General features: G+C 48.8%; 10 protein-coding genes across 10 annotated transcripts; 6 read left to right on the top strand and 4 right to left on the bottom strand.

Moving 5' to 3' along the window:
- Positions 1 to 1,582: 1,582 nt before the first annotated feature.
- Positions 1,583 to 2,506, top strand: N7537_002181 (PIG-L family deacetylase; the record flags this gene model as incomplete). Its single annotated transcript, XM_056893239.1, has 1 exon — positions 1,583 to 2,506. One exon carries the CDS (start codon positions 1,583 to 1,585, stop codon positions 2,504 to 2,506), a length of 924 nt encoding a protein of 307 aa, XP_056758234.1.
- Positions 2,507 to 2,899: 393 nt separating this feature from the next.
- Positions 2,900 to 4,795, bottom strand: N7537_002180 (uncharacterized protein; the record flags this gene model as incomplete). The annotated part of the gene is made up of 1 exon (XM_056893238.1): positions 2,900 to 4,795. The coding sequence occupies one exon, from the start codon at positions 4,793 to 4,795 to the stop codon at positions 2,900 to 2,902; it is 1,896 nt and encodes a 631-aa protein (XP_056758233.1).
- Positions 4,796 to 5,657: 862 nt separating this feature from the next.
- On the top strand, positions 5,658 to 6,141 carry N7537_002179 (U4/U6-U5 snRNP complex subunit LSM3; the record flags this gene model as incomplete). Its single annotated transcript, XM_056893237.1, has 4 exons — positions 5,658 to 5,783; positions 5,847 to 5,939; positions 6,006 to 6,042; positions 6,107 to 6,141. 4 exons carry the CDS (start codon positions 5,658 to 5,660, stop codon positions 6,139 to 6,141), a joined length of 291 nt encoding a protein of 96 aa, XP_056758232.1.
- A 564-nt stretch (positions 6,142 to 6,705) lies between these two features.
- Positions 6,706 to 8,699, top strand: N7537_002178 (putative GTP binding protein (GTPBP1); the record flags this gene model as incomplete). Its single annotated transcript, XM_056893236.1, has 3 exons — positions 6,706 to 6,756; positions 6,814 to 8,338; positions 8,386 to 8,699. The coding sequence occupies 3 exons, from the start codon at positions 6,706 to 6,708 to the stop codon at positions 8,697 to 8,699; spliced, it is 1,890 nt and encodes a 629-aa protein (XP_056758231.1).
- A 659-nt stretch (positions 8,700 to 9,358) lies between these two features.
- N7537_002177 (uncharacterized protein) lies at positions 9,359 to 10,272 on the top strand (the record flags this gene model as incomplete). Its single annotated transcript, XM_056893235.1, has 3 exons — positions 9,359 to 9,512; positions 9,629 to 10,039; positions 10,127 to 10,272. The coding sequence occupies 3 exons, from the start codon at positions 9,359 to 9,361 to the stop codon at positions 10,270 to 10,272; spliced, it is 711 nt and encodes a 236-aa protein (XP_056758230.1).
- Positions 10,273 to 10,613: 341 nt separating this feature from the next.
- On the bottom strand, positions 10,614 to 14,264 carry N7537_002176 (uncharacterized protein; the record flags this gene model as incomplete). The annotated part of the gene is made up of 1 exon (XM_056893234.1): positions 10,614 to 14,264. The coding sequence occupies one exon, from the start codon at positions 14,262 to 14,264 to the stop codon at positions 10,614 to 10,616; it is 3,651 nt and encodes a 1,216-aa protein (XP_056758229.1).
- Positions 14,265 to 14,565: 301 nt separating this feature from the next.
- Positions 14,566 to 15,892, top strand: N7537_002175 (uncharacterized protein; the record flags this gene model as incomplete). The annotated part of the gene is made up of 2 exons (XM_056893233.1): positions 14,566 to 14,795; positions 14,887 to 15,892. The coding sequence occupies 2 exons, from the start codon at positions 14,566 to 14,568 to the stop codon at positions 15,890 to 15,892; spliced, it is 1,236 nt and encodes a 411-aa protein (XP_056758228.1).
- Positions 15,893 to 16,215: 323 nt separating this feature from the next.
- On the bottom strand, positions 16,216 to 18,330 carry N7537_002174 (putative CorA family metal ion transporter; the record flags this gene model as incomplete). Its single annotated transcript, XM_056893232.1, has 5 exons — positions 16,216 to 16,309; positions 16,368 to 16,421; positions 16,472 to 16,524; positions 16,572 to 16,645; positions 16,695 to 18,330. The coding sequence occupies 5 exons, from the start codon at positions 18,328 to 18,330 to the stop codon at positions 16,216 to 16,218; spliced, it is 1,911 nt and encodes a 636-aa protein (XP_056758227.1).
- An 810-nt stretch (positions 18,331 to 19,140) lies between these two features.
- Positions 19,141 to 22,637, bottom strand: N7537_002173 (DNA-directed DNA polymerase gamma MIP1; the record flags this gene model as incomplete). The annotated part of the gene is made up of 2 exons (XM_056893231.1): positions 19,141 to 22,394; positions 22,463 to 22,637. The coding sequence occupies 2 exons, from the start codon at positions 22,635 to 22,637 to the stop codon at positions 19,141 to 19,143; spliced, it is 3,429 nt and encodes a 1,142-aa protein (XP_056758226.1).
- A 653-nt stretch (positions 22,638 to 23,290) lies between these two features.
- Positions 23,291 to 23,976, top strand: N7537_002172 (uncharacterized protein; the record flags this gene model as incomplete). The annotated part of the gene is made up of 2 exons (XM_056893230.1): positions 23,291 to 23,699; positions 23,768 to 23,976. The coding sequence occupies 2 exons, from the start codon at positions 23,291 to 23,293 to the stop codon at positions 23,974 to 23,976; spliced, it is 618 nt and encodes a 205-aa protein (XP_056758225.1).
- Between the last annotated feature and the right edge of the window lie 200 nt (positions 23,977 to 24,176).

The following is a 24,176-nucleotide window of genomic DNA, read 5'->3' as shown; positions in this document are numbered from 1 at the left end:
CAAATCACTTAGTCCTATGAGTTAATTTATAAGCCTAGAAGAAGGTTTCTGAATAACTTCATAGATCGCTCCGACAGTAATTTGAATACCCCAAAAAACCAGAGCAAAATGCATCAATTATACACCTATAATAAATTGGCATGTTTGTATTGTTTGGGGCCCATTATGGGCCGGAATAGGCCCTGCGGGCTTTCATTCCGGGCTCACGGCCCACCGATGAGCCTAAAGATAGAGCCCAAAACCCAGCCCATTTGGTGGGTTGGGCTGGGTTGGGCTATGGACTTTGTGGGCTATTGAGAGGTCTATTCTTGTCAATGGGAAGTGAAATAATATGAAGAGCGAGGAGATTCCGCAGACTGTTTATCTGGACAGTGACTCATAACTGATCCATCCAGTTCTGAGAAATGCTGGTTACAAAGAAGAAAATACCGTTGAGTTGATAGAATGGTTTGAATTATTAAGAAAGTACATGTCTCAAGTAAGACGAAAGTGTAGGGAGAATTAGTCTCATCCATAGCATTTTGTAATAAGGCATATAAGAGGCGTTACCTAGCAACGGCCCTCCATTGATCTGATCTATAACTAGTTAACTACAATTTTGTGGTGCGTTAGGGCCAGGGCCACAACTACACTCCTTCTTGCCTTCTAGCTTGAGATTGAGATCTCTATCAATCTTATCACCTTACAAGCCATCATCATTTGGCCATTCTAGGCTAGTCTCAAAGGGAGTACGTTTGTGATGGTCCATGGATGACAGCCTGAAGGAAGGTGGAGGTAGGTGCAAGCTTGCGGTGTCCAAAGTGCGGTAAATAACGGCTGAGTGAGAGGAAAGGAAAATGCTTCTCGATGGTCTAACATATTCTTTTCTCCAATTGGCTTATTCTCTGACATTTCTACCTATGCTGTCTCTTCGGGAGCTAAATTAAGATTTAAGAGCTGTACATTAGGATGAACTATGTTGTATATCTTTTCATTTCGGAACGGCCCAATTAGGCAAAAATTGACTTTAAATATTATGTGTTATACATTGCATAATACATATATGAGCTCTCACAGGCATAGACTAGAAATAGAATACATATTGGATGTGGCTTAAATCCCCTAAAATGACTATCCATGGATGTATCAAATGACCAAGTTCACTTCAACTGGGTCGCCACAAACAGCGGGTCCATAACTCTCTACAATTGTACACAATTAGAATTCGAAAACGTCATACGCACCTCATACCGATTTTATTCTAATTAGACATAACATCATTTTTATCGAAACGAAGAGAATGTAAGCATCGCGATAGAGCTGACACGTGACTCCGGGGAGATGGAGCGCTATTGGAATCACTTGAGCTTCCCCTATTCCGGATAGAAGCTCAAGCCACCGTGTTCTTTTTTGGATTGCTCCAGTATCACCATGGAATTGGCTGTTACTTCTCCCTAGAAGTAGTTGACCCCTGCATCAACACGAGTGGAATGATTCGCATTTCCCCACCATACACATGTCTTAAGTTTGGTCTACTCTGATCCACCCCCCACGAAATCTCCAGACAACTCTCGCAAACAAACCACACCAATAGGACACCACAATGTCGACCTCATTCAACTGGACCGCATTAGCGGTAGCCATAACCGCAGTCTTCATATTCTGGACCTTCTCCTCAACCTCCTCCTCACCCTTCACCCGGTCCTTCCCACGCCTCGAAAACAAGCGTATCTGCCTCCTAATCGCACACCCAGACGACGAAGCCATGTTCTTCGCGCCAACCGTACTATCCCTCACCAAGCCCGAGCTCGGAAACCACCTAAAGATCCTCTGTCTCAGCAGCGGCGACGCAGACGGCCTAGGCGAGACGCGCAAACAAGAGCTCCAGAAATCCGCAAAGCAGCTCGGGCTGCGCAGCGAATCAGACGTCTTTATCGTCGACGACACGAACCGCTTCCCGGACGGAATGGACAAGGACTGGAACGAGGATCAGATCTCGTCGTTGCTGGCCTCGGCTTTCGCGCCGGAAATGGCTGCGCTGCAGAAGCTGCCCGGAAAGCGAGTCGATCGTAATAAGGCTCCTACCGCTACTATCGATGTCATCATTACCTTCGACAAGCATGGCATTAGTAACCATCCTAACCACCGCTCGCTGTACTACGGCGCTGTGAACTTCGTCCGCGCGCTGATGAAGGACAAGGCGGGTTTTACTTCTCCGGTCACGCTGTATACTCTTACTACGACGTCGGTGTTCCGCAAGTATGCGGGTGTGCTTGATGCACCGCTGTCCATGTTCCTTGGTGTGTGGAGTAACCTTGTTGCTGGGTTGACGGGCTCGAGAAAGAAGGAGGCCGGGGCTGCGGCTGGTCCTGTGCGGCTGCTGTTTGTTAGCTCGATAAACGAGTGGTTGACCGCGCTGTCTGCTATGGTCAACTGCCATAAGAGTCAGATGGTTTGGTTCCGGTGGGGGTGGATCAGTATTGGGAGATATATGACTGTTAATGACCTGCAACGGGAGAAGGTCTAGGTGACCAGCTCTTTCCTTGTCCCTGTTTTGGAATTGCTATGTCCTGGATGGAGGGCTAGTTTCAGATCTGTCCTACTTTTGCTCAGATCTTGTATCATTTTGGCTGATGGCCCTTTGCTTGCATTGATATCTCACGCTTCATGTCTGCATATGATTTCCCAAGGCCTATGTGCCTTCTTGTATACTCATCTTTACTATTCAGCTTACAAAGCTCATCTACCCGAGGGGCTTCATAATGGACATACACGCCTTCAAGTACGGAAAGAGTCTAGAGAAGAAAACAAAGGCGAAGACAAAAATCGTACTGTTCATGAAATTCTACAAATGGATATCATGTATGATCAATGGCAAGCGCAAATGCTTCAAACGAAACAAAAAAAAAAGCCCCGTTAATCAACTCCAAGGATTGCTATCCCGCCAGAAGATCGAATTTTGGGGTTTAGCCTCAAAGCCCAGCGCATGAATGCGACCATAAAACCCGCCAGCAGGATTATTCTCTTGCGACAAAGGATGCTCTTCGGGGTAATCAACCCGCGTCTTGAGCTTTTTGAGGTTTTCCCTTAATTCTTTGGTGTGCTTGACCTGGAAGGAGTAGATGCGATTGAGCGGCGAAATGGACGGGTCTAGCTGGGGGTACTCATAGAGCAAGATTTCCCAGAATATCCTATCATCGAGGACCTTGGGCTCAACCGGATCGAACAGTCCCGACCCATCTGGTATCCGTCGTGCATGAATGCGGCCATGCTGGCTCATGTGGCGGCTCTTGGAATTTGTTTCGCCTTGGAAATCGATCGTTCCAACCCCTCCGTCTCTATATTCGTACCTATTACGCTCTGGCAGGAAGTCTTTCCATTCTTCCAATAGTTTGGGCCGTTCTTGGAGCTCCCACACTTTGGGCGATATGTCACTCCACTTATCGGTGATGATCATTGAATAGGCTATGCGCTGCATTTGATAAATCTGCTGGAAGACTTCGAGTCGGAGGAGATCGTATGTGTTTATGGCTTCGGCGAGCAGGGGACACTGTAATAGTGACAGATCTGGTTCCACGCCATTCTGTCGTTGGTGTTTGATTGAATCGCGCACTTTCCTCCCATGGTTCGCCGGAGGCCTCATGCTGTCCAGGACTGGTTGCATACATTGCATAACGGCGTCTCTCGCTTCCTTCCTTTTTGCCCTCGTTTGACTCAAGACTTCATATGCTTTACGCATGTCTGTTTTGCAACTCTCCAGATCGCGGTCCATTTTGTTGGTTTGGGTCATATATCGGTACATTTGCAGAGTAGCAGGAACATTGTATGGCTCCGTCGTCAATATCTGGAACATGTCGCGGACCATGTCTCTTGGGACTTGGCCTTTTCGTCCATCTTCTGCCTGTCTCCGCTTGTGTACTTTGGAGAGAGTAAAAGTCCTTTCAAGCAACTCAGCCCAGACCTTGCCTGAAATTGTGATGTTGTACGAGGAAGCCATGAAGTCGACTGTTCTCATGGCGGCGTAGATGTCATTGTTTGTGCCAAAGGCATGGGCCACGGCGAAAAGAAGCTGTTCAGTTGGGTACAGACCCGACCAAGTATCATACGGCGTAACCGGTGGCAATACCGAGTCATCCCTTTCAGCTAAGATAGCATCGACATCGACGTTCCATACAGTCTTGAGTATATTCTTGGTAGCTTCCATGTCACCAACTCGGGCCGATGCGAGGAGGACGTTGATGTACGTCTGCACATCCCCCGCAAGCCCGTCCTGGCTCATTCGACTGAATATGTCCAGCACAGTTCCTTTGACACTGTTCCACGCCGTTGCGTAGCCACGGTATCCAGGGTTCGGATCTATCATGCGCCGCTTTTTGTAGCTGTGAGGGATGATGCGAGTATTGTATGCTTCTTTTCCTATGTAGCAGTGGTTCCAGACCAATGCTGACATATAGTGATTATAGCACACTGTGTCAGGAGTGACATCGTTGGCATACATCCCATCCCAGAGGGCATTGATTAAGGGGCCATTTCCCATCGCCTGAGCACAGTCGAAGAGATGAGTGTACTCCGCTAGCTGAGGTCGATATCCAGCCACGGTTCTATATTGGATAATTGTGAGTAAGTCCCTCGTAAAGTCGTCGAACACCGCTTCCAAGGTTTTGAGCCCTAGCATTAAAACTCCCCATCCGTGCAGCGTATGGTGAAGATCTCGGTAGGGTATGACAAAATGAGCTGGAGAGAGAAGGTGCAGGGCCTCGATAAACACGGTGGGTGGGAGCGATCCGACTAGCTCTACCGACCGTGGATCGGCCATGGCTTCCCTCACTTGGTTCGGTTGTCCGTTCTCAATGACTCGGAAGAAGTATGCTCTATACCGGGACTCCTCTTCGGGTGAGGTCCATTCCGGTAAAGGCACTTGTACTTCTTTTTCGAACGTCGCAGGACGTGGAACAGCAAGTTCGCCACTCCATCGTTGACTTGTTGTAGTCAATTGCCGTGTGGAATTGTGGTAGAGAGTTTGTCGCGTTTTTTGGGCAGAAACATCCCATGTATTTGTATTTGGAGAGGACACAACACAAGGTACCTGCCTGAGGCAACTGAGATGACGGTGGTCGGGAAATCGCCTTCGTTTGCTAATGCTGTTTCTAGGCCGGGACGAGGCACCCCAGCGAGAAGCGAACCTCTCGGCAAGTGAGAACCTTTGCATAAGGAAATTGTAGCAATAAATCAGTGTTCAAGTGCCCAGGTGTTCTTTGGGAAATAGAAAGAAAACAAAGAGTACAGAATCATCAGGGGCGTAAATGAGGGGAAGTGCGCTTCGACCCCGGATCTTTTGACGTACTTTTCATGCAGGTTGTGCTTCAAACTAAGTCAGCACAGGAAACCCCTGCACAAAGAATTAGGCGAGACTATCTAGGATTACTTGTATCTGGTATGTGGTTGACAACTTATACTTTACATATATAGATTCCTAATTACTCCATTGTTCTACTGCTCCACATACCTGTCAAGATTTCCAAGTGGATCCTCACGAGACTCGAAAACCCGGGGTAAATTGCTGACTCATCTCACTCTTTGCCAAGTAAAACGCTAAACCCCATTAGGTATCAGCCAAAGCTCGTTGATTCTGCGTGTGTGTGGACCTGCACTTAACCCAATCCAATCACCCTTCTATCATGGCCGACACTGAAGATACCGGCGGTCCATCCGTCTCGGAGCCCCTGGATCTCGTTCGCCTCTCCCTCGATGAGACCGTCTTCGTGAAGCTGCGCGGTGACCGTGAACTTAAGGGCCGCCTTCACGTGAGCTACCCCCCCAATCTGACAATCGTCAGGATACCCACTGACTCTGATATGTGTTTACAGGCCTACGACAGTCACTGCAACCTAGTTCTCGGCGACGTGGAAGAGACAATCTATGTGGTGGAAGAAGATGAGAACGAAGAGGAGATTTTGCGGGTATGGGATCATGTGAATCTGGGAAATTTACGCGGGGCATGGGCTAATCTAGGTTCTCGGATACAGACAATCAAGAAACAAGAAGAGATGCTTTTCGTGCGAGGTGAGTCGAAGAAATTTAGGAACATATTTGGAACATTTTGAGAGGGTTGCTGATACCTGTCTAGGAGACTCCGTCGTTTTGATCTCCCCCCAGGCATGATGGGCTTAATATGCCCCTTGATAGAGAGAAAGGCGTCCGGCGACGGGAACAATACTAGGAAGGACACGAGATACCACAAAATGCCGTCAACATAGATAGGTAACGATACCATGGAAATTGGTTTATGATCATCCGTACTAGTCCCGTTGGTTATAGTTGGATATAGCCTTGCGAGCCTAAACAGGCTGTGCAATTGTTAGTCACAGTATTCCTTATGATTCGACGTTCTTCCTGATAGATTTATGTTGAGTCACTGGTAAAAATGCGGCTGATATAGCTCTCCGCTACCCAGTTGGTATGGTCGATGACTCAACTGACTCCAACTTATCGATAAAGCTCCCCCATGTCCCCTACCACGTACTCTCAGAACACTTATTCAAATATTTACATACCTCGATATCCTTCTATCTTTTGTTCATCGAGCAAAAGAAAACTATGATCACTCGAATACATCTTCACATCCGCCAACAGTAACGGCGACCCGATCCACCGACCAATAACGTCACCACCCCAACAAGGCGGCACAGCAAGAAGTCGACACAGTTGAACTTACCACTCCACACCATGCCAGCAACCAGGAAACTAAGCCACGAAGAGCGAAAACGAGGTGAAGTGGTATGTGTCTCCAGGGTAGATGTGAAAGTTCCTCATCTTACATGATCTTCAACCTAGGCCCTCAGTGAATTCGCCGAGTATGCCGATAAACAGCAAGCCCATCGCTCCGGGCAAGTCGCACCCAGCGACAGCGGGTGTTCCACCGCCAGCGTATCGCGCGACCTTGAGGACCACGCAGAGCTTGACATTCTTGATCAATTAGGGCTGTCCGATGCCCCTCAACCAGCCAAGCTTAAGGAACTCCTTCTTGGTACAAGCGATGCCATCGAAGACAGCCTGCAAGTGCTAGCTGCGACATTACAAACGCGCATTGATGAAGGCCATGGGGAAACTATCTTCGATCTCGGGTTGGAGGATGGTGGTGAATCCATGGGCTTCGATCTCGGTCAATGGAAGACAGCGCTGCAGCGTCTGCGCGAGGCGGCCGAGACCATCCCCGCCCACTGTCGAGTATTGCTGACCTACAACGTCGGAGGCCCCGAAGAATCGCCTATTACCAATGACCGGGTACAGGGCGCTTGGGGTAAGGTCCTCGTGCGCCACCATATTGGTAATATCGAGGAGATGGCGGAGCTCCGGATTGCCGTAGTGGGGAATGTCGATGCTGGAAAGAGCACTATGTTGGGAGTACTGGTGAAAGGTGATCTTGACGATGGACGTGGTCGTGCGCGAGTAAATCTGTTCCGCCACAAGCACGAGATCGAAAGTGGGCGTACCAGCTCCGTCGGGTTGGAGATCATGGGCTTCGACAGCCGAGGTGAAATAGTTGGCAATACGCAGGGCCAGGGCCGGAAGCTCTCTTGGGAAGACATCGGCAAGCGCTCTGCTAAGGTCATCTCCTTCTCCGATTTAGCTGGTCACGAGCGGTATCTGCGCACCACGGTTTTCGGTATGTTGAGCAGCAGCCCCAACTACTGTTTGCTGATGGTCGCTGCCAACAACGGCCTGATCGGAATGAGCAAGGAGCATCTAGGTATTGCTTTGGCCCTCAATGTGCCTGTCATGGTCATTGTCACCAAGATTGATATTTGCCCGCCCCATATTCTGCAGGAGACTTTGTCCCAGCTGACCAAGATTCTCAAATCGCCTGGCGCGCGTAAGATTCCAATCTTCGTTAAGGATATGGAGGAGACCATTAACACGGCCACGCAATTCGTCAGCCAGCGGATATGTCCTATCTTCCAAGTGTCCAATGTTACAGGAGAGAACCTCGACCTAGTACGGACCTTCCTAAACATCCTACCTCACCGCGGTCAATATGACGCTGCGGGAGCCTTCGAATTCCTGATCAACGACACCTTCTCCGTTCCTCATGTGGGTACAGTTGTCTCAGGTGTGGTCAAGTCCGGTGTCATTCATGCCGGTGACACGGTCATAGTGGGACCAGACTCGCTCGGCCAGTTCACCACCACAGTCATCAAGTCCATTGAACGCAAGCGTATACAGGTGAAAGCTTGCTTTGCTGGTCAGTCTGGATCTTTCGCCCTGAAGCGCGTCCGCCGGAAGGAAGTGCGCAAGGGTATGGTAGTGTTGAAAAAGATAGAGGAGCCTCCCAAGGTGTATCGGGAATTCGTCGCGGAGGGTAAGTTGGTCATTCGGGATTTATTAAGCACATGCTAATGAAGATAGTCCTAATTCTTTCTCATGCAACCACCATCAAGCCTAAATACCAGGCTATGCTTCATGTTGGGGCAGTCAGTCAGACATGCTCGGTCATTGACATCGACCGCCCTTTCATTCGTACCGGAGATCGAGCGCTAGTCGCGTTCAGATTCGTACAGCGTCCTGAATTCTTAGCCCCCGGGGACCGTGTTCTCTTCCGTGAGGGCAAGACGAAAGGACTAGGAATTGTTAAGAGCATCGGGTATGACTCGGCGCAACCGTTGAACCCAAATGCAAAGGAGGGAGCTTCGACCCCTACACCTACGATACCTCATGACTAGATTTACTTTTACTTTCAACGAAGTTTCTTTGTTCTTCTATCTTTGTTCCTTCAAGTTTAATCTTTTTCTTGCTAAGCGTTAGACATTAGGTCCTTTTGGTCCGGATTATGTTTATGTTTACCCTGTTGATAGATCGGCCAATTGAATAACACGAGCTGGTTATATTAGTTCTCTTATTACTCCGTACGTTTGAACCTGGTTGCTTGCTTAGTATTCTATCACGTGATATATATAACATGACGTCACTGTATGACATAGGCCCAGAGAATCGCCGCTCCTCGACTATCCAATTTATATCACTGGATTCTCATTCGCAAGCCATTGAGTATCCAGTGGAATCAAATGAGATCTTACGGAAAACTGGGGATGATCCATGCGCAAGCCACCGTGGCCCATCACCACTGACGTATTGAACAAGGGCTCAATCTGTGGGTTCTTAAAGCTTGACCTGTCTGCCCAGAGCTTCCAAGAATTCAATCCACTTGCCACTTAGTATTTTGTTATACCCATTTCGAGTCATATACAAACCAACACATTTCCTCACATTATCATCATCATTCTCCTTTACCCAATACTCTTCCTCTACAGTCCTACTATCCTCTATATCAAACCCCATCTTCTATATCCGTTCGACCTTTGAACTATACCACGATACAACCATGGAAACTGTCAACAAATACGTCAACGCTGCTTCAACTGCCATCTGGGGCGAGAGTAACTCCCCTCAAGCCCAACAGCACGGCGAAGAGCCCATCTCCGGTGTTCAAGGCAAAGGACGTGCCACAGATCCCTATGATGCCGGCAACCGCGATGGTATGTACAACTTAAAACATGTTTATACAAGCCTCAATTCTTCGATCGCCACAATGCTATTTACAAGCTCCAAAACACCATGATTTTTCCAATATAACTAACGTTTCACACCGCAGAGCAACCCGGCGCAATCCAATCAGAAGTCAACACCGCACCCCAGCATCCCATCATAAACAACAAGCCCCAAGAAACCGATGTTACTAGCATCACCACTCCCCACGCCCCAACCTCCATCAGCGCCTGCACCAGCGTGACCCCGGCTCTGTCCATCTCCGGCGACCCTACGGACGCTACGGAAGCCAGCGAAAGCAAAGACAACAACGACCCCACCTCCAACCAAGAACAGCGCAGTACCTCGCAGGCCGAAGGTGGCGAGAGCAGTGACGCTCACCGCCCAGCACATGCTCATGACGTGAGTAAGGAGGCGCTGCAGGGCCCGCAGGGTCCTGCGCCAAGGCCTGCTGAGGACTTCGAGAAGGAGTATAGAGGAAAGAAGCCCGCGGGTAAGGAGGATGACATTGAGAAGAGTATGTTTCCCTCTTCCTGTGTTCCCATTCCCGTCGTATATCCTTGACGGTTTTGGTTTTGGTCGATGCTGACTTTTTTTGTTTTAGGTTCTTCAAGTGAATCTAGCGGGAAGAGCAACGAGTCGCCTTGGAGCGACAAGTCTGAGCCTTCTTCTCATGGTAGTGGGAAGCAGAGTGCTATGTCGAAGGTGAAGGAGACTGTCAAGAAGCATATTCATCATTCGAGCAATTAAAGGCAGTGTCTTTGTTTAGATTGTCCAAGAGTAATTGTTTGTGGTGAAGCCTCCGATGTCTTGACATGGGGTTTGGCTATTTTTTGGAATTTCGAGATCTGATGTCTGTATTATGCATTATTTGACATGCCTATTTCCGAAGTGTATTAATATCCAAATTTACTTGAAATTATCCAAACTGTTCTTGTAAAAGATGGCGGGAAAGTCCAACAAAGTAAGTGGGATTTCCAGGGCTATAATTTGGAAATACATGGTATCTTGCATTTGACCACACCCACACGCCGGAGCCGGGGTATTCCAAGTGTAAACAGAAGTAAGCAACCATTAAGCCATCCGAAGAATTACTCGAACAACATTTTCAGCTCTTCCAGTCTGTCCTTCCCCTTATCAGCATCACCATCATCGCCGCCAATCTTCAACCCAAGCGAGCCAGCAATGTTCATTTTACGCTCCTGCACGCGCAGCATGCGGCCTTCTATAGAATCCTTGACGACGAACCGCGTCACATTGACATCGCGTGTCTGGCCCATTCGATGGACACGGTCAATGGCTTGCGCTTCGATAGCGAAACTCCACCACGGATCCATCAGGAAGACATTGCTCGCAGTTGTTAGGTTAAGGCCTACACCGCCGGCACGTAGGGAGATGAGGAGGACTGTAGGGGCTGGCGTTGAGGGTGAGGGAGAGCTAGTCTTTGCAGGCCCGCTTCCCCCTAGGGTTTCATCTGCCATGTCGACGATGTCATCATCGGTAAAGCTCTCTGCTTTTGTAAACTCGGCTAGAACACCGGCACGCGCCTTTTGGGGCATTGAGCCATCTAGACGGAGATGCGAGATTCCGACTCGAGAGAGTTGTGGACCGATCAGGTCCAGGAAGGAGGTAAATTGGGAGAAGACAACGGATTTGGTATTCGCAGGGATGCGTCCGAGGTGATTAATAAGGGCGTGGATCTTGGCTGAAGTGTGGGCGGAAGGAGAGAGGGGGTATATGCGGCGGAGGGAGATTCGTGGGGCAGGTTGAGAGCTAGTTTGTGGCGTGCTGCTAATAGTGTCGTCTCCGAAAGAAATTGAGTTTGAGAACGGATGTCGTACTACTTCGAAGGTGTTCTTTGCATCCACTGGAGCACGGCAATTGAAGCACCGTGCTTCGACGCCCTTGTTCATTTGGTGTTGCAAGAAGTCTTCGAGGCATTTCTTGCATGCACTGTGCCAGCAAGCTGTTACCGCAGGATCGATCATAGGCTCTTCACAGCATATAGGGCACTCGCCGCTGGACTCGGTTTGGATCTGCCGAAGAGCATGGGTAGTGAACTTAACCATCGTCCCAGAGGTATCTTGTGAGTTGGCGTTCTCATTTTCTGTCGTGAATTGATTGATCAATTCTTGAAGATCCATATCGTCTTTAAATTCATTGGTTGCATCAGCTACTACCGCTGCACTCTCTTCTTCCGCGACGATAGCTTTGTTGCGTGTCATTATAGGGTGACAGCAGGTCTGGCGAAGACGAAGAATTTGAGCAAAGATTGTGCTGTAAGATTGCAATAGTGTGCCAGCCACGACATTGTCGTTGTAAGTTCGTTTCGCTCGGGTATATATGCAGTCATAAATTTCTCGTTCTTGCTTCGATAGCTCCACTTCCTCAATAGTAACTGTCTTTTTGGGCAAGGGGACCAATGGCTCGCCCTCTGGGGTTTTCATCGATTTGGTCCGCCGAAGAACAAGAGGTTCCAGTACACTTTGCACGACGTTCAGGGCGCGCACATATTCTTTGGATTCAAAGGGCACAGTGATAAATGTCTTCCAGAAGGAGAAATTGCTCCATGGCTCAACCTTTAGGAAACGAACCAGACTAAAGAGGTCCTCAAGGCGATTGACAATGGGCGTTCCAGTCAGCGCCCACCGATGGGCTGCTTTTAACTCATAGCATGATTTAGCGGACTTGGAACGGCGGTTCTTGATCACATGGGCCTCGTCAAGAATTACTCGGAAAAATTCCACAGAGAATAGACCCCCGTTTGGACTGGGTCCTAGAGCAGACTGGAGAGCGAGCTGGCGGAATTCCGACAATACCACACCATAACTAGTGACAATAACCTGTGGAGCTGTTGCATATTTGGATTCGCAGCATAATTCTCTCAAGTTGACAGCCTTGTCCGACCCATAGTAAACAAGAACTCTTAACGTCCCGGCTTTGAGTGCCTCGCTTTCCCATTGAGAAATTAGAGATGTCGGTGCAACGACTAGAGTGGTATACGGCGCCGACACCACCCCTGAAGAGCTCGGCATCCTAGCAAGGTCATTCACTGAGCTGAGACCGTTCGAAACTTGTGGATCAGGCTCGACTCTGTGCGAATGGACCAGACTGAGCATCTCAATAGTTTTCCCCAGGCCCATTTCATCGGCCAGGATTCCACCTCGGCAGTGTTGCTCTTGAGCAGGAAAGTCCACACTGAGGTCTCCCGAATACGGGTTGACATAAAAATGGTCTATGTTTGTAACTTGTGGTAGATCCTTGTCGTCAACATCCTTTCTGGGCCAAGTATATTCTTCCCACAATGGATGCATGGATTTCTCTCGAGTTTGATTTGAATCTTTTTCTTTTGACAGCATCCAATGAAGGGCTTGCTGCTGGTACTTGCGCAGATCAAGAGTGAAGGTAGATGCTGGATCTGCCGCTGGCATGTTGAAATCAAATGATTGTGCTTTTTGATACAGAGTGTCGAGCTGATCTTTTTCCAGTTCTTCGCTGTCATCTTCGCCTGAGGAGTCGTTGGAATCCTTGCTTGACTTTGGTTTGTTTTCCTTCTTCGTGCTGTCATATTGCTCGGCAATTTCAGCGGCACGCAGAATGCCATCTCTTTTGTGCTTTTCGGTAGTCGGATTGGTCGAGGTAGGATGAAGATTAATTTCATGAAACAATTTCACTAGACCGACTTGGCGTAGTCGCAGATTCTTCTCCTCGGTGCTCTCTTTCTCCTCAAACAGTCCAGTGGACCTGTTGTCATCAGTGTTCAAAGCAGCGAGCGCCCCGCTTTGGAAGGCTTCCTTTCGCAGGTAGACTCGGAGTTGTAAATATATGGTATCATTGACTCGCACCCTATCGGGTACAAACACGCAGACTCCTTCAAACCGACAGATCTTCTGATCAATCAGTGTAGAAACCCATTCAGCGGTCTCATGTGGCAGCCTTCCGATTTCTTGCCCCGCGGTATTCGTGAATCGAGTCAGAACATCACTTTTGTGATTTACAAATGCTTTGCCTCCTCGGCCACGTTTCATCGTTGGTTGTGAGCGTGCACGTTCAATGTTGACGGGGTCTCCATGCTTCAGAAATCCCAAGCCACTTCTCGTTGCCCATCCTCCCACCCCAAATGCGCCAACATACCTTACCGATGGCTGATTTCGCAGGACAGATTCGCTTTCAACTGGCGTTTCGGGGCTATGCTGTACCCGAAGAGCGGGTTTCCGGCTTCTGGCCGGCACGTTGCCATTTATCCGCATAGGCTTCTTCCATGATCCATCAAAGTATATGTTAACAGCTCGCTCGATATTATTGGAAGCAGCTGATTGGATGGTTTTGATTGAATCGGCAGGTAGTTGCTCGCCCACAATGCTGGTGAAAAGGTCGACATCAAAGCCATCTGCGAATGTGCTTGCTGTAGTACTGATAGTCACTTCCTCCTCTATTTGTTGATCTACTCCATTCTCGTGTGGAGAGGCAGTAGCCGCAATGGGTAACTCTAGGCTTTCCGTCGTTCGGACTCGTGTATGCTGTTGACTTGTTTCGATTTCAAAACTAGCAGAGCTTTTTGGGATGCTGTTGGGTGACAGAATTTCGAGTGTAGCGCCATGATCTGTTTGATATTCTCCATGTTCTGGGAAATGAGGCAGGGACACGTCTGTATCTCGGGGTTTGGTGGGTAAAGGTGAGGATGGATTGTCAGTGAAGAAACGTTGCCTCTTTGCTGGGCGTTGCTCTACATCCTCGCTCATATTGGCTGTACCATCGAGCTTTGTGATGAAGATGAAAAAAGTTGAGTTCGGGGAGACGCGCCGAGAAACGCGAAGTCAGGCGGATCGACGTCAGGTAAAATGGTGGAAATTGGGGATTTTGATATCTGCACTTTTCAAGACATTGAACACTTATTCTTCGATTTTATTTAATTTCTCTACTTTACTCTTATTTCCTCCTATTTACTATAATTTTCTATAATTTTCTAAGCATTTTGTTCATAATTTCCAACGAGTTCACCTATAGGTGCCAAGGGCATCGCTGACAAAGATTGGCCGGCCAATGCCTTTGCCTGGATTACATCGAATATTTTCCCCGGAGCTTGTCAACTTCACATTGAGCATGTCTTTTCTCGGCACAGCTCGGCCATGCCAGGCAAGTAGGGCCTGTCGATTTTATCTACGAAGCTTCCAATCACAAAAACGACACTTCAGCCGGACACAATCTATCGCCGCACCCATTACCACGGAAGAAGTCCAAGGTGCTCACAAGTACTGTGTTGCTCTTCTCTCGTATGAAATACCGTCCCTGTGGCCCTCCAAGCTCATTCAAACTGCAACGATGGAAAGAAGTCCGAAAGCTAACATAGCGCTCATCCCAAAGAAAATATGACCGCCCCTCCTACACATTGAGCACCTTCATCCCACGACATGCGCAATCCTTCTATATTGCGCTACGCGCATTAAACGTCTCTCTCTCCATGATCCCCGACACAACCTCCTCCCCCACAATCGGACTAATGCGACTCCAATTCTGGCGTGACTCAGTAACGAAGATCCTTGCTGGCACGCCACCAAAAGAACCCGTCGCGATCTTGCTTGCATCCGCCATCTCTGAACTCCACGAGCGCACGCAGGGCCGCGCGCGGATAAGCAAGGGCTGGCTGACCCGTATAATTAACTCGCGTGAGCAGACTTTAACAAATGACCCCTACCCAAATATCGCCGCGCTTGAGTCCTACGCTGAGAATACATACTCGACGCTCATGTACCTCACTCTATCTGCATTGCCCATGGCTTCTGTAACGGCAGACCATGTTGCATCTCATATCGGAAAGGCAGTGGGAATTGCGGCTGTGTTGCGTGGACTGCCGTTTGTTGCGTTCCCTGCGCCGTCTGCTCAAGCACCTCCTGGTGCGGGTGCGGGTTCCGCGATAGGAGGGGGTGCGAAGCAGGGAGCTGTGATGTTGCCTCTAGATGTTATGGCACAGGCTGGTGTTAAGGAAGAGGATGTCCTCCGGTATGGAGCCGAAGCCGAGGGTCTCCGGGATGCAGTCTTCACTGTTGCGACGCGGGCAAGTGATCATTTGATTACCGTGCAGCAGATGTTGAGCAACCTCCGCGCTGGAGAGGATGTCGGTCATGACTTTGAGCATGAGGGAGAAGAGGGCCATGAATATGATGTTTCCCCCGGTGCTCGGAGCGGCGAGTCACCTCTCGATGAGGTCAACCGGGCATTTGGTGTTTTCCTGCCAGCCGTCGGCACACGCATGTGGTTGGATCGCCTTGAGAAGCAAGACTTCGATGTTTTCAGCCCGGAGTTGCTTCGGTCAGAATGGAGACTCCCGTGGAAAGCTTACTCGGCTTATCGGCGGAAGTCTCTGGAGTGATGGCCTGTAGGCCGTGTATGATATTTGTGGAATATACCTCGGGATTAAGACCGTTGATGAGTTCTTTGTACATTAGGAATATAAAAACAGTCGTCACTACACGAAGTTGAACAGTGAAATATGTCTGCAATAATTTAACGAGTCATACTATCAACAAATGATATTGAAATATTGTTCAGGTGAAAGGTATCAATACAAGACCTCACTAGATCTGCAAGCAACAAAATTGATACAAATAATGAAAAAAGGCCAAACTAAACCAGCTGGACGCACCAACGTCCTGGTACAATAATAATTACAGTAAGCAGCAGAACGTTCACGATCTATTTCTGCTTCCTCTCTCGTCTCTGCTTCCTCGAGCTAACAATCAAACGTCGCTGGGCAAGCATGACAGCGTAACGCTGGATTTTGTCGCGCCTAAAGATGCAGGTTAGTGTCGGCTGTGGTGGACACAAGTATCAGAATCAGAACTTACATCAGCAAGAAAATCGTGGCGCAGACGAACGGTACTGCAATCTTCCAGAAATATCTTCTCAGGTTAGCAACAAGTCCACAAAAGAAAAGGGTCGGAAGACATACCCTTCATTGTTCTCGATTGCCCCAAAATGCGTGAAGTTCATTCCGAAATAACCCTGGGACTGTCAGAACTGTTCTTTCAATAGATTCAAGACATACATACTGTCAAGAATGTCATAGGCAGATAAAGACAAGTCACAAGAGTAAGCTGCTTCATACTTTCGTTCTGGTAGGCACCTGCACAACGTATTAGTTTAATTTCTTCATAAGTTGCCGAAGAACGTACCGATAGTATTGAAAATGAGGTCAATCATGTTATCAGCGTTACGCCGCATCTGATCGTACCCTTCAACAATGGTAATGCAATGATCTAGGGCATCACCCAAATATGTGTGGCACATAGAGCTGATCGTAACACCCGTGCCCCCAATACTCTTCAGATTTGGCGTTGTCCCGGCATGTGGGTGGGGTTCAACGGATTCTGTGGCACCTGGGCTAAGGGGATTGCGCAGGACGCCAAAGCCTGGTATACCGACAGGCTCAGATCGGTGATCACGGAGAGCATTAATCACAGCCACCATAGGCTGCATGGAGTTCCGCAGAACAGCAATCTCAGATGTCAAGATATATAAAGACTTTGACTGTTCAATATCTGGATCAGTTAGGACCTCCAATTCGAGGTCTCCGATGGCGTCTTGATAAGCCATCGTGACTGGAATCGCAAGATCAATCACGGCATCGAGAATGGCCTGCAAAAGCATACTGGCATCGCATGACTGACGAAGGATAGTCTCGGGTGACGTGAGGCGCCTAACAATTGGCGCCTCAATGTCATCTGCGCTTGTTTCGAAAAAGGACGTCACCGTATTATCGGCATGTAGGAAGATCGAAACTTGTTCCAAAGTGACACATAGTCCTTTGGCAGCAAGTGCAGCATGGCGTTCCATGAACTCAATTCGATCCTCATTCGGACCGCCGCGATACCGCTGAAGACTCCTAGCAGTCGTTTCTGTGGCGGTCCCAACATTTCCAAAGTGGGAGTTCTGTTTTGAAGATTGTCCAAGTCCAGGACGAACGCTCGATCCATAAGTCGCCTTATCTTTGCGCTCCTGTCTCCCGGAGGATTTGAATCGGAAGATGTCCTTCAATGCCGCCATGATAACATTCCACTTCGTGGGTCGTTTCAACGAGATCGAGCTCTTGTCACTGACTACAGAGCTTTTCCGGTCCCTTGATTTCCATCGACTGACCGGAGTTTCCTCCTCATCTTCCGAATCAGAGGAGTCCTCTTCTTGTATCTTCATCAACTTTTGCAATGTCAGTGCAACAAAGGCATGGTCCGAGTACCAATCCGCTTTCGTGCGGTTGGTGGTATGAACAACATCCTCAATTGCAAGCCGATGTAATCTCTTATGATTTCCAAGAATCTTGATTACATCCCAGCTCAACCCATTGACATTGATCCACCGGCATTGTACCCAGGGCTCTCTTTCCCGCTCCAAAAATTGCTCTAGTGTATCATTGTCCAGCTCATACTGTCGCATATCATGCTGTGAGAAATCCACCACCGTAATCTGGCAGCGTCGGTGTAGATCTGCGGGTATGTTGGACGCCCATTCTGACGTGTACGGTGGTAGAGGCTTTGTTGGATCAATTCCAGGTTCGGTTCCTGGCTGCCAATTGGGATCTTGTGCGAATCCTTCGGGGTGGTATGAGCGGGCAGTGTTGCGTCTGGCTCGGCGTTTTGTCGTCTCGGTGGAATTTACTCGTGCTGCTGCTGTGGTGAACGCAGGAGACGAAGTTCCCTCTCTCTCTCTTCCTGTTGGAGAGACTTGGGAGCTGATCGACGGGCGACCAGCCTCAATATCGATATCAGGTCGTGGGGCACTCTGCTGCGCATAATCAAGCGAGTGTACGCTCATCTTCACGGTTCATAGAGATGCGCACATCCAATCGCATCAGTGGGATGACGGTTTTTCATCGGCTCCGAACTTCAATGCGCTCCGCCTCAGTGGTATGAATCCTGGGCCAAGGGAATATTTTAGTCAATTCCCGGCGAAAATATACCCAGTATGTTTGAATATATCGATGCACGTCTCATCGAGACACCACAACCTCAGGGGAGAACATGTCGAACTTGTGTGGGGGGGGGGGATAATGACGTCGAAGGGGCGTTTTTCTACCGCGTCTGCACAAAGTACTCGATTTAGATGGAACTCGTCTCTCAAAGGGAAAGGCTATATTTGAACATGAAAAAAAAATGATGAAAAAAAAAAGCTTAAATGGAGCAGGAAAAATTAGAAGAAAAAAAAGAGGAAACACAGGGGTTTTCGGTGCACAGGGGTTCGGGTGGAGTAACTACCTTATTTAAGGGAGACGGGTACGGCCCCAGCGAAGTACGTACTCCCGAGGTCTACTTCATACGTACATCGCATATAGCTATACTCCGTATGTCTAGGTCTCTTCAACTCATTAAGATTGATTCGTACAAGTACATATAGGTACACTATTTCCATTCCATCAACACTGACGATGCATCATACAGTAACGCCGTCCCAATGCTGGCTTCCAATCACTCCAGATATAACAACATCCACGATAGTTAAACAAGATGGGAAAGTAGAGCAATAATTACAGTAAAAATAGGCTGCCGAAAACCGAAAAGAATGCAAAGAGAAGGGGAGAAAAAGAAAAAGAGAGAAAGAGAGAAAGTGAAGGGGGGAAGAACAGCATTATGCTCGAGCTGTTGCCCTTAGTTTCCAGGAAGGACGGTGGAATCCCATTTGAGGCTGCTTGTTCCCATGAGAACTAGGCTTAGGGGGGCTGTGGAAGTCGGGGTAAAGGCCTGACTCCATGTCCATCAGAACCGCCCGCTGGGGCTTTGCTGAGGCCCAATTGGTAGATTTGCCTTTCGGTTTGGTAGACGAGGTGCGAGGGCTAGGGGCGCTGGCGCTAGTAGCTGCCCGCGTCTTCTCCTTGATGATATCGCGGAGCTCTTTGTCATCTTTGGTGATCTGAGCTTTGATGAAATCAATGTCGTTCGAAGCTTGGAAGGCGGACATCACCGACTCCCGTGGGGTGTAGGGGTATTTTTCGGGGGTTGGAGGTGACACCGGTGTGATGGAAGGGTCCAAGAAAGCTTGGTGATCCTTGTCAAGGAGCTGAGTAATATCTAGCGTTTCACCATGCGGAATTTTGTTGGGGTGGGAAGGAGTCACACAGTCCATGTCGACTTCTTTACGAAGAACATGGTCAATATCGACGGCTGAGAAGTAGGCACAGGATTGGGGAAGGTCATCAATTCCCACTTGCTGCGAGAATAAGGCACGAGTCCAGACATTGGCAATCTGCAAAGCCATTGCAGCGCGATATTTGTCCTCATCTTTGACGAGGTAGCGAATTTCGTCATGAACAGTGATGGCTAAGCGGGCTTGAATGTTGAATTGTCGGATGAGATAGTCCATGCTGACGATCAAGAGGTGGAGATAATCGACACCAGACGACTGAATGGCCCAATTTATTCGGGATGTCATAAAGCTGCCTTTGTTTATGAAACGTCGCATGAGCGCCTCGGTGATTCCAGCACCCAAAGCAGGGGTTCTAGGTCGTTCCTGATCCGCGAACTCTTCGAGTTTATTGAACACAAAGGATTCAGTACCGCCTCGCCAGAACGGCGTCTCACTCAAGAGGCGACGTGAAGTGCGCGTTCCCTTGGTCTCTTTGTATAGGTTCTTAGCAGTCTCTTGTGTCTGCTTTTCAGTCAGAGACGGGTTGAACTGGCGAAGTAAAGTAGCGGCGAACTTGACGCCTGCCCCGTAGATTCGGCCGTAGTTGAAGACCTTGGCATCATTACGCGAGATTCCCAGAATGGATGCGCTTCGTGAGTGAAGATCTGTGCCCTCGGCTTTGGATCCTTCTAAGCACATGAATCCAATTGCGTTTCCTCCGTGGATCTGGAAGGGGGCATCTCCGACTAGACTCGCAATCCATAATTCCTGGGAGTCAACATCGGCTCCAACGAACGAGTAGCCTGGCGGTGCTTTGATCATAGCCTTTAGCTCTGACCCGACACGGTTGGCCTTCGCGTTACTTGCCGTCAGCCAAGTATTTTCCACGGCACGTCGAGTGATTGTTCCCATGGGAATTACTTGAGGCAGAATGAATCCGACACGATTGTCGCTTGCTTCACTTTTCCCTCCGCTCTTTTGCACCTGATCTTCGTAAACCACGATTTGACCCTTGATTCGATCTCGGGCGCTGATCCAGTAGGAACATGACGCGTTCATATCTAGCGCTTGTTTGGCAAGTTCATATTGAGACGACAGGATTCCACGCTCGAAATACTGCATATAACCTTTACCAAGCGGATTGGTACACCTGGCCTGGGGGCCATCTTTGTGGGGGATTTTGAAGTATGTGGCTTTTCTATCGTCTCGCAACTCGGTGTTCTTTTCTTCGGCCATATCGCACATGACCACTGGCTGATTCTCATACTTCTTGATTTGATCACGGGGAACACGGAAAGTCCATCCGTGCAGATCCGACCAAACAAGAGGGTAGCTGTCCCATGATAATTTCAGCAAAACAGGTGCGATGCGAGTTCGCACCGTCAGGTTGATCTCTGCGGCGTTAGAGGCAAAAAGATCCTTGTACCACTTGGGCATTCCCGGTTTCTTTTGCCTAGCTGCCGGCCGAGGAGGGTCACCCTTCTTCTTTCCCTTCACCATCTTGATCTCTTGGCCAGACCAGTCCAGCTGTTGTAGCCAAGGATCATTAGTGTGGATTTCTGGTTGATCTTTATACTTCAATGCCTCGTCGCAGAGTGCTAGCAATTTACTTTGGACATCGTCAAGTCGCTTATGATATGTTTCCTCTGCTCTGGTAAGATATTCTTCCCAGGACTGGTTGACTGGCAAAATGACAGAGGACAAGTGTCGAAGAGCGCCGAAACTGACAGGATGCGGGCAAGTCTCGAGAAAGTTGGGGAAGACTTTTCGATAGACACGGTGGGTGATGGCAACGTCGGCGGCACAATAGTCGAGAAGTTCCTCCAGTCTGCCCAGGATAGAGTCACGATCAAGTTCACCAAAGAAATCCCTCTGCGCCTTATCTATGGTGACATCACAGTGGAATTTTGCCACATCACGAAGGGAGTTCACCGAGCTTCGTCCTACCCAAAGTTCTTCCTCCTCTTCCCTTAACATGTTGTTTTCGAGAAGTGCGGCAAGCTCCACGGAATCGTGTTCATTCGCGATTTTGTCCCTCATGTCCTGATTCTTTTTATGGCGCATCCAAGTTGGTCTCTGCTGTGAACACATGCCGTTGACCGCCACGTGGAGGGACATTGTGTCAAGAAAGAAGTTTTGAGACTGCTGCATATTGTATTCCTCCAGGATTCGGGCTCGATCATAACCAATATTGTGCCCAACCACAATGCGGGGTTGTGTGGGGTCTCCCAAGGGTACCAGCTGTGTTTCATTCTTTGACTCGCCGAGTAGCCACGGTGATAACCATGCATACCATGCGGTCGGGCTTACCGCGCAAGCCATGACTGCAAATGAATTATTTTTGTACATGACCTCCGTGTCGAACGTTAACATCGATTCATTAGGGGCATCAACAGGCTCAGAAGTGCCATCGGTATGATATTTCGTCCATCCACTGCGTTTGACCCATTTGCGCGGTTTGGCTGGACAGTTGAGAGCCGCATATGATTTAGCCCAGGACAGGTAAGGTTCGGAAGAATCCATTCCGAGTTTGTAGAAATGCTCGTCCAATGTTTGCCCCTTGAGAGCAGGAAGATCGAATGCGACAGGGCCGGCGCCATTTTGAGATTTGCCCAGCAGCTCATGTCTAGCCAAATGATCCTTCGAAAGTGCGACTAGTTCTGGGTCCGGAATGCGACCTTTGTTTGGGAAGACTTGAGCATGGACATGGTCGCTGAGCTGCTGGACTCCGATTTCGTTGAATCGAGATGAGGAAGGGACTGCGCCAGATCAGTAATTGCGATTTGATTGTTGTCTTATCGAAAAGCGCAAAAGACAGGGCACCCACCAGAAAGAGATCGTGCTGCGTTAACATTGCCGGCGGAAGTAGAGGAAAGTCTGGTATGACTTCTGTGTAATTGGTACCGTGATGGCAGCTTAACCAAAAGCGGCGAATTTGGCGGCGAGAAAGACCGCAGGGCACCCCTGGAACAAGGAGCGCAGGAGGACTTCCAAGATAACATCATAAAATAAGAATCTGGCTGTTATGTCATATTAGAAGTATGGCCACAGCCGTAAGGCTGCCCTGATAGCCCAAAGAAAATCCTAGAAAAGAAGTACTGGTAGGTAGTTCCCATATCATCGCCTATCGCTCGATATCTGAGTTCTGGGCGTCATGCAGATCGGAATATGGTTTTCCCTATGGCATTGACCGCCTTCTACTTGCAGACAAAACCTTGGAAATTCTATCGTTATGGACGTGCCTTGACCACGTGAGGCTACGATCTTCCAATGAACACCCCTCCATTAATTAACTCACTGACCGCTTTCCAATTTAAACAGACAGGCGGGCTTATCTGATCCATTATCGCCACATGACCTCTTTGATAAGCTCCGGCATTGTCGCCATCCATGGATCACCTGCTTTGATCGCTGAAGAGGCCCCCGATTTTGCTGACGATTCTTCTGCTCAAACCCATCATAACTGCCTTGTCTTTGAACGAAATCCTTTAAAATCCTGAGGCTGTTTGTTGGCCACCAATTCCAAATCGTCTCACGTCCTCCCGCACACGGCAAACATAGCCGCAGACGACTTTCTTCTCCAATTCCAGACATTTTCCTCGTTCAACCCTGGCGCAACCCTCTTAGAAAGAGTCATACTTCCCAGTCTGTCACAATGAGCAGGAACCGAGCTGATGTTGTCGACCTGACAACCAGGTCATCCCGGCAAAATCCTATCTCTTTATCCTCCTCCCCGCCTACCGCCTCAAATCACGCATCCTCTTCCCAACATGGACAATTGCCTACTGCGCGCGGTGTCAAGCGCCGCCGTCATTGGAGTGATGAGCACGGTGACTCCATCACATCCTCCTCTTCGACTCTTTCCGAAGGCGAGCCCATCGAAACGATCGATATGACCGACGACTCAGGCGCGGCCGCACTCGCTCGAACAGTCGCCAAACAGAGGGAGGATGCCATTAAAGCGCAGGCATCAGCGGAGAGCAATTCAAACCTCTCCGCTATACTCGCCTACAAATGTCCCATTTGCATGGAGACGCCTGTGGACGCAACGAGCACCTCATGCGGTATGTTCTTGAATTTATAAGATATAGGCTTTGAGTATGTTAGGGCTTTACTGACTTCTCATGTTCAGGGCATCTCTTTTGTCACAAGTGCATCATCGACTGCTTGAAGATGAGCGAACAAACACGCACCGGTGACTCTTCGAAACAACACAAGGGTACCTGCCCGGTGTGCCGCACGCCAATCTCACGAAAGGAGACGCCTGGGAAGGCTAAGAATCTCATTCCACTATTGTTTCTAACGAAAAAGCGAGGTGATCTTCCCGTATCTGGCGCATAGCGCCTTTTCATCGGTTCTTCTCTCGGTTCTTCTAATCTTTGTTTTTATCTTAAATCTTGCGGCATTGCGACTTGGAGCATGGTAATTCTTTTTTTTTTTTTTTTTTTTTTTTTTTTTGCTTTTATATTCTGCATAAGCGATTTACGTCTGTGGTTAACGACCTGGGATTGACGAATGGAGTTCCTTTTTTTACTGATCTA

The sequence above is a fragment of the Penicillium hordei genome (genome assembly GCF_028827395.1).
Source record: "Penicillium hordei strain IBT 12815 chromosome Unknown utg000001l_segment0_segment0, whole genome shotgun sequence".
NCBI lineage: Eukaryota > Fungi > Ascomycota > Eurotiomycetes > Eurotiales > Aspergillaceae > Penicillium > Penicillium hordei.
Note: the sequence above shows the minus strand (reverse complement) of the source record. Positions and strands in the feature narration are given on the sequence as shown.